The 17742-nt window shown below is 46.1% G+C and overlaps 1 protein-coding gene across 1 annotated transcript in view; it reads left to right on the plus strand.

Annotated features, from left to right (window-relative positions):
- The window catches only part of Spg11 (SPG11 vesicle trafficking associated, spatacsin), a 66123-nt gene that overhangs the window by 21963 nt on the left and 26418 nt on the right, over window positions 1-17742 (plus strand). Inside the window, exons 10-21 of the mRNA XM_057780220.1 lie at window positions 35-210; window positions 1018-1194; window positions 2213-2284; window positions 3107-3234; window positions 3607-3782; window positions 4400-4610; window positions 9469-9672; window positions 11891-11997; window positions 13906-14051; window positions 15217-15378; window positions 17022-17088; window positions 17552-17717. Coding sequence (XP_057636203.1) covers window positions 35-210; window positions 1018-1194; window positions 2213-2284; window positions 3107-3234; window positions 3607-3782; window positions 4400-4610; window positions 9469-9672; window positions 11891-11997; window positions 13906-14051; window positions 15217-15378; window positions 17022-17088; window positions 17552-17717 — 1792 coding nt within the window. The remainder of the gene's footprint in view (window positions 1-34; window positions 211-1017; window positions 1195-2212; window positions 2285-3106; window positions 3235-3606; window positions 3783-4399; window positions 4611-9468; window positions 9673-11890; window positions 11998-13905; window positions 14052-15216; window positions 15379-17021; window positions 17089-17551; window positions 17718-17742) is intronic.

The following is a 17742-nucleotide window of genomic DNA, read 5'->3' on the forward strand; positions in this document are numbered from 1 at the left end:
CACACGCAGATTGGCACACTGATGTGTTTTACAGAGCTCGATGAGCATCTCCAGGAAGGAGTGGACATTTTGACCAGCTACATCAATGAACTTCGGACTTTCATGATAAAGTTTCCTTGGAAGCCAGCAGATGCCCCTGAGAACTGTGACGTAAACAAAGATGTCCTCACAGTAAAGGAGGGCAAAATCTGGGAGAGACTCAACTTTGAGGTAAATATGAGTACTCATCATAACTCTGCAGATTCGGATAGCCTAAGAGGACACCAGAAGAAATGGACTTTAGAGTCTGTACCCGTGCTGTGGAGTCTTTGGCCAGGGTCTTAGGTTTTGCTGATGTGGGTTCTCGGGGCATGATATCAAATCCATATCTCCAGGTCCTCCTCATTTAATGCTGTGCCCTCGGAATGCCACGTCGGCTGCAGGATCAGCCTTTAACCCATCTCCAGTGGCAGCGCCCAGCAGCCTGCATCACTGCTTGGGCCTGGCACTTTGTTTTATTTTTTATTTCTTTTGGAGACAGGGTCTCACTCTCCCAGGCTTTCCTTGAACTCATAGCCCAGCTATCACAGCCCTCATCAGTGAGCACCGTAACTGTCACTTTCTTTGTGTCCTCCGAGTTGTGGGGTCCTGGGCTGTTGAGGTTCTCCGCTTCAGTCAGTACCACACCTTGCCAAGATATAGATTTTCTTTTCTTTTCTTTCTTTCTTTCTTTCTTTCTTTCTTTCTTTCTTTCTTTCTTTCTTTCTTTCTTTCTTTCTTTCTTTTTTTTTGAGACAGGATTTTGCTGTAGCTTTGGAGCCTGTCCATAGACCAGACTGGCCTCAAACTCAAACTCACAGAGATCCGCCTGCCTCTGCCTCCCAAGTGCTGGGGATTAAAGGCGTGCGCCACCACCGCCCAGCAAGAAGTAGATTTTCAAAGGCCCCTTAGTAGGTGTCTAGTCCATGCATATATATTCTGCGTTGGCAGTAAGAAAGCTACAAGGAACTTAAACTTACTTTTTCTTCTTTTTCCTAGGAAGTTATTGCTGATGCCATTTTAAATAACAAGATACCAGAGGCGCAGACTTTCTTCAGGATTCCTGGTCATTCTGCTCAACAACTGGAGGAGCTGGTCAGGATAGGCCTAGATTTGGTGTTTGACAGTTTGAAAAAGAACAGTGTAGATAAAGCCTCCACGCTCTTGAGGAATATGGTGAGTGGTGACTCTGTCTGTCTCTGATGGATAAGAAGACTTGACCCCACCCCTCTGTTTTGAGACAAAGTCTCTGTGGACCAGGTTGACCTAGAGCTCACTCTACAGCCCCGACTGGCCTCAGACTTATTCGTGATCCTCCTAGCTCAGCTTCAGCATGCTGGGATTACAGGCGTGAGCCACCACACCTGACGTCTCTTGTTTTCATTTGTTTTTAGAGGCTGTGTAGCCCAGGCTGGCCTTGAACTCACTGTCCTCCTTCTCAGTCTCTCAAGCCTGTACTATCACACCCTCTGAGACAGTGTTTTCCTAGAAGACTTCAGACATGGGCTGGAGAGATGGCTCAGTGGTTAAGAACCTGGTACAATCTGGGTTCAATCCCAGCACCCACATGGCTGCTCACAACTGTCTATAATTCCAGTTCTGGGAGACCCAATACCCATGGCAAAACACCAATGTGCACAAAGTAAAAATAAAGACTTCGGACATGTCATGCAGAGGGCCTCGGTTTTACTGAGGGCAGTCTGTATTCTTCATGTAACCCCTTACGTCTCCATTTGAACTTCCTGGTGGGTTAGGCATTGGCTTAGGGCTTTATAGTCCCTAGTTTTGCTTCATTTGAGAAGGGAAATCCTAGAAGAAGCAGGGCTTTTGAGCTAAGATCTGGTCCTCATCTGTGTGGCTGGAGTCTTACCAGGGAAACCAGCTGAAAGTGCACATGTGTTTGTTGTTTCTGTCAACCTTGGGTTCCCGCTAAACCACCGCAGCAGTTTGTTGTAGTCTTGGTCCTCTGGTTGCCTGGTATTACCGTAAATTATTCTGTGTGTTGCCTTCGCTCTGGGAAAACAACTAAGGGCTTTGGGGAGAAGCAATCAATACATAGAACTGATGGAGAGAGCAGAAGCCGTGTGCTGCTGTAGCAGAGCACGTGTCTACAGGAGAGCTTTTCTGCGTCTGACATACTTACATGCAGATGGGTTCATTACAAATGTAAGCTTTTAAATTTCATTCATTTCAGGGCTTCAATGTGGAAGATGAGTTGCTCAGGATATGCTTTTATACAACTGATAAAAATATACGGGACCTTTTGGTAGGTAAAGGCGTGACTATGTAGCTTTTGTTTTTCATTTTAAGACAGGGTGTTGGTATGTAGTCCAAGCTGGCCTCTGATTCCTCACCCTTCTTCCTCGGCTCTCTAGATGCCAGGATTACAGGCATGCCTGCCTGGGTCACATTCTTATTAGACCGCCTTGATGAATTTTTTTAACTTTAAAATAAATAATTTTAATATCTAGGGAACATGAGTTGAGGAAACATGATAATCCTTTTTTAATGATTGTATTTTGATATTTGACATTGTGGTAAAGGAAAATTTATAAAAATATATATTAACTTAAAAATGCAACTTAGAGGGTTGGTGGGCAGCTCTGCAGATAAAGGCTCCTGGTAAGCTTGGCAGCCTGAGTTCTGTCCCTGGGACCCACATGGTAGAGGGAGAGAACCCAGCTCCTACAAGTTGTCCTCTGACTTCCACACATACACACCCACTGTGTCTCACACACCCACTGTGTCACACACACACACACACACACACACAGAGGTGTACCATGCAAATCAAATAATGGAACGAAAAATTTTTAGTGTGGAATATAATTTCCTCCTCTTCCCCTCCCTCCTTTCTCCCTTTTCCCCTCCCTTCTCTCCCTCCCTCTTCCTCTTCCCCCCACTCTTTCTTTGTGGTACTGTGGACCAAACCCAGGGCCTGAGGCATGCCAAACAAGCACTCTACCAGCTACATTCTACCCCAGCATACAGTTATTAAATGGCATTTAATCTCAAAACAAAATGGCTTTTGTTTTGCCAATGGTTTTGATTTTTGTGTGGTAATTGCTCTAATTGCTTTTTATCCAAGGTTGAAATTTTAAAAGGAAAAGAATGTTTTTCTGAAAAAGAAAGAAGAACTATAAACTTTGTTCATCAAGTTGAAAAGTTTTATTCAGGACATTTCCAAGAAAATGTTCAGACGCACTCCTTCCCCAGGTAGGCTCATTAGTCCGTAGGTAACAATGGAGAAGGCTGTGGGTAGCACGTTGTTTGTAATAATTATGAGCAACTTTGCTTTTGTGGAAATAAGTACTCATTCCTCAGGAAGGTAAAATTTGTATCTTAAAGAGGGGCATCAGCTAGGCAGGGCCGTGGTGACACATGATTTTAATTCCAGTTCTCGGAGGCAGAGAAAGGTGGATCAGTGTGAGTTCAAGGCCAGCCTAGTCTACAAAGTGAGTTCCAGGACCGCCAGGGCTACACAGAGAAACCCTGTCTCGAAAAAACAAATACAAAAAAAAAAAAAAAATTAAGTGTGTGTGTGTGTGTGTATAAATAAATAAATAAATGAAATTTCACTGTTTTTAGTTATTGGATAAAGGAACAGGACTATTTGAAGCACAAATCTGTCTTGGATACATTCCTCAAACGTGATCGAACAGATGAGTTTAGTGAAAAGGACCACAGGATTGCACTGAATTGGGCTCGCTGGTGGGATCAGCAAACACAAGAATGCATCCTTCTCCCCAGGATAAGTCCAGAAGGCAAGTACAAAAGCCCCTGAAATGTGAGCATATTAAACGGGGAGTAAGTTAGACATTAATGTTTTAATATTTGGAAGTCTCTACTTTAGAATTCCTTTTGGCGGGGGATGCTCACTTTCTTTAAAGTTCAGCCATGAGTTAAGACCTCTTGTTTACAAGGTTTTTGTAACGGATTTACACTGTGGTGGTGAAAAAGTCACGAGGTTCAGCGAGTAGATATTATCAAAGCAGTGTTATCACTACAGCTTTGGAGTGACATCTCTCTGTCCAAACAGCCTCTGAGTTTCTTACGGAAGCTGGGAATTAGTATCACACCGAGCTCTGGAGCGTAGCTAACTGGGTGAGCAGTGATAAAGTCTTTGCATCAGATTCATGCGTCTGTTTTAGCCTGAGTCTCTGTGTGACAGACCAGGAGAAAGCTGGCAACTTCGGTGCCTGTTTCGTTCTGACTCTGCAGGGAGGAACCTTCCCTCTTCCCATCTGTAGTGTTGACTAGAAGATTAACAGAGAAGACTGTTACATTAGTAGAGGCCTGGTACACCACATGCTTTGACTACATAGTCAGTGACCACAGTTGACGGCGCTCTTAAAAGGCTCTTGTCTTGTTCTTCATGTAGAATACAAAGCACATTCCCCGGACGCTCTCTGGAGATACCTCACGGCTCGCCATGACTGGTCAAGCATTAGCCTGTGGATTGAAGAATTTCAGACCCAGGAGACTGAGCCCCCTCAGCAGAACAAGTGGCCCCCTCTGAGTGCTGCCATCATTGATCAGAATACTTGCTGCAACAGTTATATGAGGAATAAGATTTTGGACAAGCTGGCCAGGTACTGTAACTGTGAGACGGAAGTCCAATGGGAAAACAAAAGAAATGAAAATTTTAAAAAATAAGCTTCCCTGGTGCCTGCAGGCTGTGTCCAGTGTGTGTTCACTGGTGTGCGATTGCACGCGTGTGGTTTCCCCCTTTAAATCACTGCAGGTCAGTGCGGGGCTGCTTCATAACGTAGCATTTAAAGGGTATGGTTTAATGTCAGGATGGTGAAGAGATTCTCAAACTCCGGCTGCAGGTTCTCCCACAACGTTTTGTGCCTTTGTGTTGTTTTGTTTGTTGTGAAGCAGGGTCTTGTGAGGTAGACCAGATGGGCCTGGAGCTTGCTACTTAGTGATCTCTGATGCAGAATTGTCATTAGAACTCTAAGGAATAAGTGGCAGGGGACAGAGTTAGAAACCTCGAGATGAGGTGTCCTGTGGCTGTATCTACTCTTCTTGCCCAATAATACAAGATAATGTCACCACATCTGCTGCATGGCCTTGACCTGCAGAGGACTGTGGGAGTAAGACAGAGCCGAGTGGGCTGCAGAGGACTGTGGGAGTAAGACACAGAACTCAGTGGGCTGCAGAGGACTGTGGGAGTAAGACACTGAACTCAGTGAGCTGCAGAGGACTGTGGGAGTAAGACACTGAACTCAGTGAGCTGCAGAGGACTGTGGGAGTAAGACACTGAACTCAGTGAGCTGCAGAGGACTGTGGGAGTAAGACACGGAGCCGAGTGGGCTGCAGAGGACTGTGGGAATAAGATACGGAGCCGATTGGCGATTTTAGCTCATTTACAAAGATAACTGTGTTAGATCTAACCATGTGAACTTGCCATTTGTGTGTGTCCAAACGTGGTTCAGTCTAATCCGTCTTCCTATGAGGAAAGTTAGGTGTGCACATCAGCATGTGTCTCCCACTGTCACTCGTGTTCCTTTCCACTCGTACTGCTGGGGATGTGCTGATGCTCCCCGCCCTCACAGCGTGCAGGTGCAGTCAGATCCAGGAAGTGGAGAACATTGCCTAAGCCTCTCACTTACAGAGTGGAGCCCTTTAACGTCTGGTTTTCTGGCCTCTGTTCTCATTGCATCGATGCTCTTCTCACTTACTAAAAATGAGATGTTGTATAATTTATATGATCAAAATATTTGCCTTAGCATTTGGTTGTTTAAAAAACTAACTTATCGGGCTGGAGAGATGGCTCAGTGGTTAAGAGCATTGCCTGCTCTTCCAAAGGTCCTGAGTTCAATTCCCAGCAACCACATGGTGGCTCACAACCATCGGTGATGAGGCCTGGTGCCCTCTTCTGGCCTTCAGGCATACAAGCAGAAAGAATATTGTATACATAATAAATAAATAAATAAATAAATAAATATTTAAAAAAAAAACTAATCCGTTTTAATATGAATTGAAAAATTAATTTATGCTGAGCATGGCAACACATGTCTTCAATCCCAGCACTCTGGAGGCAGAGACAGGCAGATCTCTGAGTTTGAGCCCAGCCTGGTCTACATACTGACTTCAAAGACAGCAACGGCTATGTAGAAAGACCCAAAATGATAATAATAAAGATCATGATACCTATTATGTAATTATACTAAAGAGGAAAATCACACCATTCTCATTAGATTCATAAAAATTAGTAATTTAAACATAGATGCAAAATCCCTTACCCTAAAATATTGGTGTCTAAAAATAACCATTCTAGCCAACATTGTACAAATGGTAAAAAAGTACAAGCATTGTCTTCAGATTTGGAACAAGAGCCCACAGCCACATTGTGGTACATTGTGGGCTCAGGAGCACATCCAGCGGGCCTTGCTTTTGGTTGGAACAATCTGATTTTAAATGCATGTGTGGAAGTGTGAGTCACAAACCTATAGAAAGAAGTTGTCCTAAAGACAGCAAAGTTCACTCTGCACAGGGAAGACAGAGCGAGAGCAGAGAAGAGACTTGGACATGTCGACTGGTTTATATGCGACAAGAGTGGTCCCCAGCGTGAGCAGCACTGTGAGAAATGAGCAGACGTCTGGCAAAGTGACAGTGCATTGAGTCATTATGTCAGAACGCAGAACAGCCTGAAAGAGGCTCCTGGAGCCACAACCTCAGGAGGAGGCTTGCTTCCCAAATGCCCCAGGCAGCAGAGAAGCAGTTACTGACACCACGAGAACTGTTCGTCAGGATCCACAGAGGGAGGTGTCAGGCAGCTTGCAGTCTCTACTACAGAGCCAGGCTAGCTGTCCTCTCTCCCTGACTCTCTGATCCCGACTGGGCAAATCACAGCACACAGGTGAGCGTCCAGGAACACAGCAGGGGAAGAGCAGAGCTTAGGTCTGAGGAGAGAGGCCACTAGAACCAATTCCTGGATATTTCACTAAGAAGGAAGCACAAATGGGCACTAGCTAGTTTTATGTCAATGTAACACAAGCTAGAGTCATCTGAGAGGAGGGAATCTCATTTGAGAAATTTCCTCCGTAAGATCGACTGTGGGCAAGCATGTAGGGCATATTCTCAATTAGTGATTGATGGGGGAGGACCCAGCCCATTGTGGGTGAGGTGAGATCAACCTTGGGCGGTGGCCCTGGGTTCTATAAGAAAGTAGACTAGGGCCGGGCGGTGGTGGTGCACGCCTTTAATCCCAGCACTCGGGAGGCAGAAGTAGGCGGATCTCTGTGAGTTCGAGGCCAGCTTGGTCTACAAGAGCTAGTTCCAGGACAGGAACCAAAAGCTACGGAGAAACCCTGTCTCAAAAATCAAAAAAAAAAAAAAAAAGACTAAGCAAACCATGAGGAGCAAGCCAGTACATGACACCCCTCCATGGCCTCTGCATCAGCTCCTGCCTCCTGATTGCTGCCCTGTCTGAGTCCTGCCCTGACTCCCCTCACTGATGGACTATGATGTGGAAATGTACGCCAGATAAACCCTGTCCTCCTCTGCTTGCTTTGATAATGGTGTTCATCCCAGAAATAGTAACTGTATCCATCACAGCCAGTAAACACAGGAAAAGATTTCTTTCTCATTTGTAATAGTGGAAACAGGAATTTATCTTTCCAAAATCTAGGAACAGCTGAAATGACCCACAACAAAATGTAGTACAACATCCAACAGTATGCTACATTGCCACGAGTGTCACCATGGATGAATGACCAGTGTCAAGTAAAGAATTAGGGCAGAGGGTAGAGATGCTACCCCTAACCCATCATTGCCTGAGCAGGTGGGAGGGCTGGCCCTGAGGCCATAAGAACAGAAGAGCTGTTCCTGCCCCCCCCCCCACACACACACACACACCGCTGCAGCACTCAGGAGAGCAGGCACTGCTCCTCACCTAGGCAGCACAGTTGACAGAGGTGTGAGTAAGCCAGCCCTGATGTTGTGAGCAGGAGAGAGCTGTCCCCTTATCTGTCATGTGGCACGTTGCTGCCCGGTGGAGGGGAGGTGTTTGCCCATCAATGCCTGAGGCAGGTAGAACTGGCCCTGAGGTCATAAGAGCAGGAGAGCTGTCCCTGCCCCTCATCAGCTGCAGCACTCGGGGAGAGCAGCCCCTACATTTTGCCTAGGCAACACAGTAGAGCTGGCCCTGAAGGTGTGGAAGAATTGACATTGAGGGCATAAAAACCTGAGAACTGGCCACGCCCCTTGCTCATCCCTGCAAAGGGTTGAACTAGCCAGGGTGCTGAACCAGGTGGAGAACCAGGGGAGAGGGCTGACAAACCCTGCAACTGCCCAGGCCCAGAACCAGGGTTCTGTGCTGGCCCGCCCCAAAACTCATCCGCTTGTGACCTGCCTGGGATGGGGGTTCAGTCCTGCAGACTCAGTCCTCCACAACACAGGGCAGCAACGAGATATCCAGGAAGAGTCCAAGAGGGGCCCAGTGTCAACGGTGCAGCAGAGACCCGGGCCTCGAACCACACCAGTGATTCTTTGCAATGCTCACCTGCGTGTAAAGCTGTATGGATAAAGGGGTTTACCACGTGACTGACGGTGTCACACTGCAGCTTCCATGATGAGATTTTCCCTTTCCTTTTTTTTTTTCTCCTTTTTTCTTTTAAAGTTTATTTTGTTTTATTTTGGGGCAGGGAGGGAGATGGGTAGGATCGGGAGGCATGATGTGAAAGACAAAGGATACATAAAAAGAGTTAAAAAAAGAATTGGGCAGAGAATAATATACATTTTCAGTGCTTCATTTCTTAGTGTGAAGTTCAGAGTAGACAAAATCCAACCATATATTATTGGGGTTGATTGTAGTTATAAGCTGTGAATTAAAAGGTAAGAATTAGTTACCACAGAAGTCAGACAGACGGGTTACTGTAGGGCATGCAGCGGGAGGGAATACATCAGTAGCTTCCAAAGCACAATTGTCTATGATCAGGGTGCCAGTTATCTAGTTTCAAAGTATCTAATTTTTAAAAATATTAGTTTATTTTTATTGCGTGTACATGAGTATTCTGCTTGCATGTATGTCTGTGCACCAGCTGCATTCCTAGTGATCACGAAGGCCAGAAGAGGGCATGAAATCCCTGGAACTGGAGTTACAGATGGTTGTGAGCCTCCATGTGGGCTGGAATCGAACCCGGGTCCTCCAGAAGAGTGGCCCGTGTTTTAACCACCAAGCCATCACTGTGGCCCTTATATAGCATTTCTTTTAACTCTGTGTGTGTTTCATGATCCTTTTGTATGGCAGTTTTGATGTATTTAGTAGTGAATTCATGAAAGGCGATATTTAAGTGCAGACCTCCAAACTTGTTTAGCATTTGGTGTCTATTAAACCGCTGTAGCTTCTTAGCCACTTTTGTGGACACATGTTAACTTGAACCTTTCTCAGCCCTGTCCCACGGGAATGGGTTTAACTTCTCTCTCAATCCTGCCCCACAGGAGCGGGGTTTTTCTCGCATCTGAACTGGAAGACTTTGAGCTCCTCCTCCTGAGACTCAGCCGGATTGGGGGCGTAATGCAGGACCCCCTCCCCGTGCAAAGCTACAGCCCCTCAGGAGGGCGGGACTTCCACTCCCTCTTCATCCTCCACTGTGTGGAGCACAGCCTGCAGCACCTTCTCTACGTCTATCTTGACTACTACAGGTGAGCCCTGCGCCGGCTCCCGTGCCCATGTCCTCCTTCCAAACTGCTCTGGAATTGTTGGGTGGGTGGGGCTTGAGACAGGGTCTCGAGAGAAGCCTGGACTCTTGGCCTTCCTGTTGTGCTGCCTGAGTGGTGGGATTACAAGTACGCACCGTGTGCCTACATGAACTGCTGTGGTTTTGTTTGTTTTTAAGACAGGGTCTCACCATGTAGCCCTGAAACTCACTGTGTAGACCAAGTTGGCCACAGCGTCACAGAGGCCTGTTTTTACCTCCTAAATTGTGGGGTCAAAGGCAGCAGCTGTCACATGTGGCTCCTGAACTGCTTTGGGAAAGCATCAAGTGTTGAGAAACTGATCCTTTTGAAATAGTTTCTTCCACTCCAACACTCGGCACTTCTGTGATCTCAGGATTATATTCAACTAAAGACGTGTGTGTTTGTTGACATGAGTCTAGCATCTTATTAGCCTTTCAGATCACTTGAGATCAGAATGAAATGTTGTGTCTGGGACAGCAGTGAGTGGCAAAGCCCTTGTGTATCGTGCGCAAGGCTGTGGAGTCATTCACCAGCGCTGCATGGAAAAATGACAGAATGAAAAGCACGTTTGTTTTAAACGCTTAAAAGGAGAGATCTTAGCAGAAAGATAGACTTCACTAGCAATTCTTGATTCTCTTCAGAGAATTCTAAAAAGAAACCTTAAGTTCATAGCCACTATAAAATGGATTAATTTTAAAAGGTAGGTTTATATAGATAAATTTACATAAATCAACATATCTTCATTTAAAACCAACTGTAGAATCCTGTCTGTGGCCATTGCTAATTGTTATTGGATCAGTATTAGCACCATTAGATGTAGTCTTTGATATACATATATGCATATATGTACATATTCTTTTGTTTTGTTTTTCGAGACAGGGTTTCTCTGTGGCTTTGAAGCCTGTCCTGGAACTAACTCTTGTAGACCAGACTGGTCTCGAACTCACAGAGATCCGCCTGCCTCTGCCTCCCGAGTGCTGGGATTAAAGGCGTGCACCACCACTGCCCAGCATATATGTATATATTCATATTGTGTGTGTGCATGTGGATGGGTGGACACATATGCACATGTGGGCACATGTGGAGGCCAGATGTTGATACCGAGTGATGTCCTTAATCACTGTCCACCTACTTTTTCAAGGACGATCACTTATTGGACCTCAGATTGCTGGTGGGGTAGACAGCCGGCCAATGGACTCTAGGCAATTCCCCATCTCTACTCCACCTCTCTAGAGCTGAAGCTTCGGATTGCTGAGTCACTTAGATTTTTTTTTTTTTTTTTTTAATTTGATTTTTCAAGACAGGGTTTCTCTGTGGCTTTGAAGCCTGTCCCGGAACTAGCTCTTGTAGACCAGGCTGGCCTCGAACTCACAGAGATTCGCCTGCCTCTGCCTCCCAAGTGCTGGGATTAAAGGCGTGCGCCACCACCGCCCGGCTAGTCACTTAGATTTTTGTGTGGGCACTGGAGATCTGAATTCAGATTCTCATTATTGTAGACATTGTCTCTCAGTCAAATGCAGAGATTACCAAATGACTCGTCTCTCTAGCTAGCTTGCTCTGGGAATCTCCTGTCTCTGTCTTCTTAGGCTGTAATTATGTGGGTTTCTAGAAACCTGAACTCTGGCCCTCACTCATGCTTGCACGCAAGTGCTTTGACCACTGAGCCACCTCCTCAGCCCCATCCTTTGTATACTTATATGTGTCTCCCTCTCTGCCTGCCTGCCTCTCTCTCTCTCTCTCTCTCTCTCTCTCTCTCTCTCTCTCTCTCTCTCTCTCTCTCGTGTGTGTGTGTACTCGTTATAGGGAAGGGAGGTGTTTGTTTTCTCACTCTGTAGCTCAGGATGGATTTGAACTTACAGCAATTCTCCTGCCTTAGCCTCCTGAGCATTGAGATTACAGATGCTAGAGTTTATGTTCTTTTTTGGCCATGCTGGAATCCAGCCCAAGGTGTTCTGCTTGTCAGGCAAGTGCCCTGCATCTGAACTACAGACCCAGCTAATTTTCAGGGTTTTTTGAGACAAGGTTTTGCTGTGTAGCCCAGGCTGGCCTGAAATGCACACTGCTACCTTATACTCTACACCAAAATTGTTTTCTAATGCTAGCTCTCACCTGACAAATGTGCTCAGGACAGTCATGTCCCGTGTGATAATCCCACACATTGTTTGTTTGTCTTTAAATATAGACTTAGCCCTGGAAATTGTCCTTTTTTGGAAAAGAAAGAACTACATGAAGCTCACCCTTGGCTTGAATTTTTGGTTCAGTGTCGGCAAGTTTCCAGTAACTTAACAGGTATTACGTTCAGTATTAAATACACAAGTCTTCTCTAGGTAAACTGTGAGTCTACTGAATGGCATTTAACTTACAAACTTTTAAGTTAATCCTTTGACTGTAGTCAAATGTTTGACTGTGATCCAGGCTCACATTTTATTAATGAAATAGAAAACTAAAAAACATGGTTTTTGCCTGCCAAGAAAAGTCAGAATTGGAACCGAGAGCTTATGCAGTTAAACTCCCTTCGCGTCTGCCTTGTGCTCCGCTCTGCCGCTCCGTCACGCCACCCACGCAGCACAGGCTCAGCCCCTGCTTTGGTAGATTGACACCTTTTCTCACAAAGAATTGGTGTGCCTTCTAGAAACCTGCTAGGAGTCTTTCCTCTCCTCCCTTCCTCCCTCCTCCCTTCCCTCCCTCCCTCCTCCCTTCCCTCCTTTCCCTCCCTCCCTCCTCCCTTCCCTCCCTCCCTCCTCCCTTCCCTCCTTCCCTCCCTCCCTCCCTTCTATTCTTTTGCAGGGCTAGGGCCTCTCACATGGTAAGTCCCTATGCCCCAGGCACGTATGTGGAGGTCAGAAGACAACTTTGTGGAGTCAGGTTCTCTCCTTCCACCCTTAGGTAGGTTCTAGGAACCTATAAATCTTGCAGTCTGGAGCTCCAAATGAAAGGGAAAGAACTCATGTATGTGTGGGATTGTTGTGTCCTTGGAAGGGGGCTGCTGAAACAACTGGTAAGGTTATGACCGGACAAGAAAAAAATCCCCTTTGCCCCAAGCATTCTAGCTAGTAATGTTCTTTCCAGATTCCGGGGAAAGATACCAGGCAAGCAGCTATACATCACGCAATGTCAACAACCAGTCTTTGATGTAGTGTCCAGTTTTGTTGGGGTTACAGGTGGCAGTGTGCACCCTTTAATCCTTACACAAGGGAGGCAGAGGCCAGCGGATCTCTGTGAGTTCAAGGCCAGCTTGGTCTTCACGTGAGTTCCAGGCCATAGGATTGTATAGTGAGACCCTGTTTCAAATAAACAAACAAAGGAAGCTACCTACAACTCTCCACAAGGTGAAACCCGCATAGACCCAGCCTGGGCTTACAGGAAGATGACTGCCCACAAGTGGCCATCGGTGACATTGTATGCTTCCTTCCAGTTTCTTTCTGCTTTCATGACTACTCTTACGTTCTCTATCTGGTTCCCATGGCGCCTGCCCTGTGCAGAAGCATAGGAAACATCTGTGCTTTGTAACTGCCTTTGCGTAATGAGGCTGTCCCTGCACCCTTAGAGACAGCGCTCATGTTAATGTTGGCATAAGATTTCTCTTTGAGAAATAGTCCCTCCACTAACTTACCAGTCTCTATTTTTTGATGAGCTTGTCGTTACACTTTTCTCAATTGTAAATAATTGTCTTGAATATATCTTAATGTAAGACCATTGCTTTTGTTTCAAATGAGCTCTGTAGCACATGCAGGCCTCTGTATACAGAATCACCGAGTCGCAGGCTGTTGGCCGAAAGGGTTACTGTCAGGCCAGTCGCCGTCAGTGAGGTCGGGCCCTTGCCTGGCACAGCCTATTCGTGATGACCAACAGTCACCCTGGAGCGCCGCTGATGCGGTTTACCTGAGGCCTCCGAGTCCCTTGCTGCGAGGGGGCTGTGTGTAGGCATGTCTGTTTCTTTCTCTGTCCACTGAGTATTTCTTTGTCCAGAGGGCATTACTACTTTAGAATGTCACGTGCTGAAGTTTGACTCTGCTACCTTTACATTTTCTTTGACAGTTTTATTTTTATGAAGATGAATCTTTTGAGTTTGACACACACACACGTCTTTTCATTGTTTTTAAACTTAGGAAGTTGTTCTTACTGTGGACAGAGTTAAAAATATTTTTCTCAGAATTATATCTCTCTTAATTTGGTAATTATCCCTTTTATTTTCAGATCCCAAGCTGATCTTCCAGGCCAGCCTTGCAAATGCTCAAATTTTGATTCCCACCAATCAGGCCAGTGTGAGCAGTATGCTGTTGGAAGGACACACCCTCCTGGCCCTTGCTACTACCATGTATGCTCCTGGGGGTGTCAGCCAGGTACGGGAGACACTCAGACTTACCATGGTGAAATTGGATTGATTTGAAACTTGGCATAGACAACCGGGATTGTCTAAACCTTAGCTGGTGCCAAAGCAAAAATGCTTCCAAGGGTCCTGATAGATGGGTGAGCGCAAAACGGGTGAGTTACGTCCTGTGTCCTGAGCTGAAGCAGAATTCAGGCATGGACAGAGATTCTTTGTCCCTTTGGTGTGTTTTCTATAACTCCAGGACAGAATCACGACCGGGTTACTTCTGTAAGTCAGTATTTTAGGTCTGTGGTTTGTGATGTGTCTATGCGTTTACCCTTTTGAAAGGTTTATTTGAAAGCATAATTTTTAGCTTTCCCTATAAACTCCTCTGGGGGACATGTGGATGTGCTCCTCTGCTCTTTGAACATACAGAGGGCAAGAATGCTGCTGGACAACCCCTCTCCAGTAGTTTCTTCCTGGTGGCAGTTACCCTTAAATTGCTGCTGTGCATGCATGGCTAAGCTACTTGCGCCCACTTTTAGCCACCAGTCAGAGGGTACAGGTCAAGAAAGGACTGTGGAATCATCTGCTTGATGGTATTTATTTATTTGTTTTTATTTTTGTTTTTTTGACACAGGGTCTTACTATGTAGCGCCAGCTGCCCTGGAACTCAACTGTGTAGACCAGGCCTCAGCCTCCCAAGTGCTGGGGTTAAAGGCGTGCCCTGTCATTGCCCAGCTCTTTTATTTGTGAGCAGGCTCACTCTGTAGGCCAAGTTGGCCTGTAATCCCCTGTGTGACCCAGGCTAGTCTTGGATTCTAAGTGATTTTTCTGCCTCAGCCTCAAAAATGCTGGGCGATATGCAGGCACCACCATGTCCAGCAGTAATAGTTGTGAGATCTTTTAAGATATTAATGAGTGTTAAATAGAAATATTATAAACACTGTGGTAGAGATGACTTTTTTCCCAAACAACATATGGTTTGAGAGCAATAGATCTAGCTCTCTTCCTAACCTTGCAGGAAATGGAGGCTGGATGTTAAACATCTAGTCCAGCGTCATGCGGCCCGAGAATCGGGTGACCACTTTGCCAGTGCTGTTTCACTGGGAGCCGTCTCCTATGTGACTGGTTTTTACATCTTAAAATGTACATGCTAAGCATCACTCCCATCTGTAATGTGTCTTCTTGCATAGGTCATTCAGAATGAAGAAAATGAGAACTGTTTGAAGAAGGTGGACCCCCAGCTGCTGAAGATGGCTTTGATGCCTTACCCAAAGCTGAAAGCTGCCCTCTTCCCACAGGGCGCCGCTCCCAGTGTCCTGCCTTCTGATGTCACACTCTACCACCTCCTTCAGGTACTGTGTTTAGGGAGCTGGTTCTTGGATGTGTCAGCCAGGTCTCTGCCAGGAAACAGAAAACCCTACCTCCTGTAGACACTCAGGGTAAGCAATCGTGGCAAAGAAGGATAGAGCTCTGAGCCTACACCCAGAAGAATGGCGTGGAAACATATCATTTTGCTTCTGTTTCAAAGGATGTACAGACCCTCTGAGACCTACTCAGGTTGTGGAGGAGAAGCATCTTTTGCCCGTATCTCAGTTCAACAGGCTTTCTTCTTTACATATGTGCTCATAGTGTCTTCAGTCCAGCCTAAGTTCTGTTGTTCTTTAGAGATGTGAAATCTGCCCTACTCAGATGTGAGGAATTCTTGGGGTGGACTAACGCTACTTGGAAGTGTGGTTCACAAATATGCCAGAACTGTCTGTTTCTGGAATACCATGAGGTTAGCAGCTTGTGCTAGAGTGCAAGCCCATCACGCCACTTCGTATGCCCTTGAGATCAGTTTTCTGTAGTTTCCTGAAGAATGGGGCTAGATGATGGCTCAGCGGTTAAAGTACTGGATGCTCTTCCAGAGGACCTGGGCTTGATTCCCAGCACCCACATGGCCACTCACAACCATCTGTAACTCTAATTCTGGGAATCCGATGCCCCCTGATGGCCTCCACAGGTACTAGGCACACATACATGCTGGCAAAACACTCATATGCAGAAATCCTTAGAAGAATTTCCTGAAGGCAGCCTCGTGCTGGCTGCACGTTCTGGTGCAGGCGTGTCTGCCATGCTTGCAGCACTTTGTGGAGCATTGGTGTAAACCAGACACTTCAGTGACACAGTGCTTTGTCCAGATTTGGTTCAATGTAGTGATCCTCCTGTCTCAGTGTCTCAGGTGCTAGGATCAAAGGTGTACAGAGTTCCAGCATTTGAATCAACTTCTAAAACAAACCATATCAAGTTATTCTTTGTTCTCTTCTTTTTTTTTTTTTTTTTTTTTTTTTTTTTTTTTGGTTTTTCGAGACAGGGTTTCTCTGTAGCTTTGGTGTCCGTCCCGGAACTAGCTCTTGTTGACGTACATAATTTTGTTTTGTTTTGTTTTGAAACAAGATCTCATGCAGCGCTCAAACTCACTATGTAATCTAGGATGGCCTTCGACTCCTGATCCTCCCTCTCCTACCACCCAGGACCTGGGCTGGCAGGTGTGACCACACCTGGCTACTCATTTGTTTATTTAAAGCTGCATCTTACTGTGCTGCTCAAGTGACCTGCTTGCCTCAGCCTCCTGAAAGCTATGACTGCGGTCTCATGCCACTGCTCTTTGTATGCGTGCACTTTTCTGTTCATGTGGCTCTCCATGCGTGTGCAGGTGCACACATGTGCCCGTGTATGTAGAGATCAAAGACCAACCTTGGGTGTTGGTCCTTAGGGGCTGTCTCGTGCTCTCTTCTGTAATGGTGTGGGGAGGAGCCATGTTCAAAGAATTTTATGTTCAGAGAGATAGCGTTAAACTGTATTCGGTTCTAGGGATCAAAGTCAGAGCCCCACATGTGCTGGCAAAGATTCTACCAGAGTCCTATGGAGAGACTCCTCTGAAGGGCTTTCTGTTGCTTTATTTGTTTTAGGGTCAATAAGCTTTTGAGTCTGATTAACTTTTCCTCTTTCTCAGTCTTTGCCGCCCTTTGATCCTAGCAGATTGTTCGGCTGGCAGTCTGCCAACACACTGGCCATAGGAGGTAAGACGTGGGGTTTCTTACTCTGGGAGTACAGAGCCCTCATATGGGTTGGTCTGGAACTTGCTGTGTAGTCCAGACTGACCTTAGATATCTGATCCTCCTGCCTCTACCTCCCTAATGCTGGGTTTCTTGAGTTTGCTACCACATCTGACAGAGTGGTTCTGGGGATCAAATCCAGTCCTTATGTGTGTGAGGCAAGCTCTCCACCAACCGAGCTGCAGCCTCAGCTCGGAGAGCAAGGTGCTTGCCACTCTCCCTCACCGTGTGCCCAGCTCACACACACTGCTGTCCTGGGTAGGACGCAAGAATCTTTCTGAGTTCTGTGCCATTTTAGGAACTTAGCTTCTGTTTCTCTTGAGTTTGGGGTTAATGTTTAATATGTATGATGCCTCTGTCTCCATGTTTGTGATGTTAAGTTCGTACTATCTGTCATAAGGGTTGATACACTTTGCTTTCTCCCCAGATACAGCCAGCCATCTCCCACATTTTTCCAGCCCTGACCTGGTGAGTAAATACGCTGTAGTGGAGCGTCTGAATTATGCGTATTATTTACATCACGGACGCCCATCGTTTGCCTTTGGCACTTTCCTGGTCCAGGAGTTGATCAAGAGTAAGACTCCCAAACAACTGTAAGTGTTGAGAGCTTCATTTCCG

Source organism: Chionomys nivalis, chromosome 9, assembly GCF_950005125.1.
Source record: "Chionomys nivalis chromosome 9, mChiNiv1.1, whole genome shotgun sequence".
NCBI classification, from domain to species: domain Eukaryota; kingdom Metazoa; phylum Chordata; class Mammalia; order Rodentia; family Cricetidae; genus Chionomys; species Chionomys nivalis.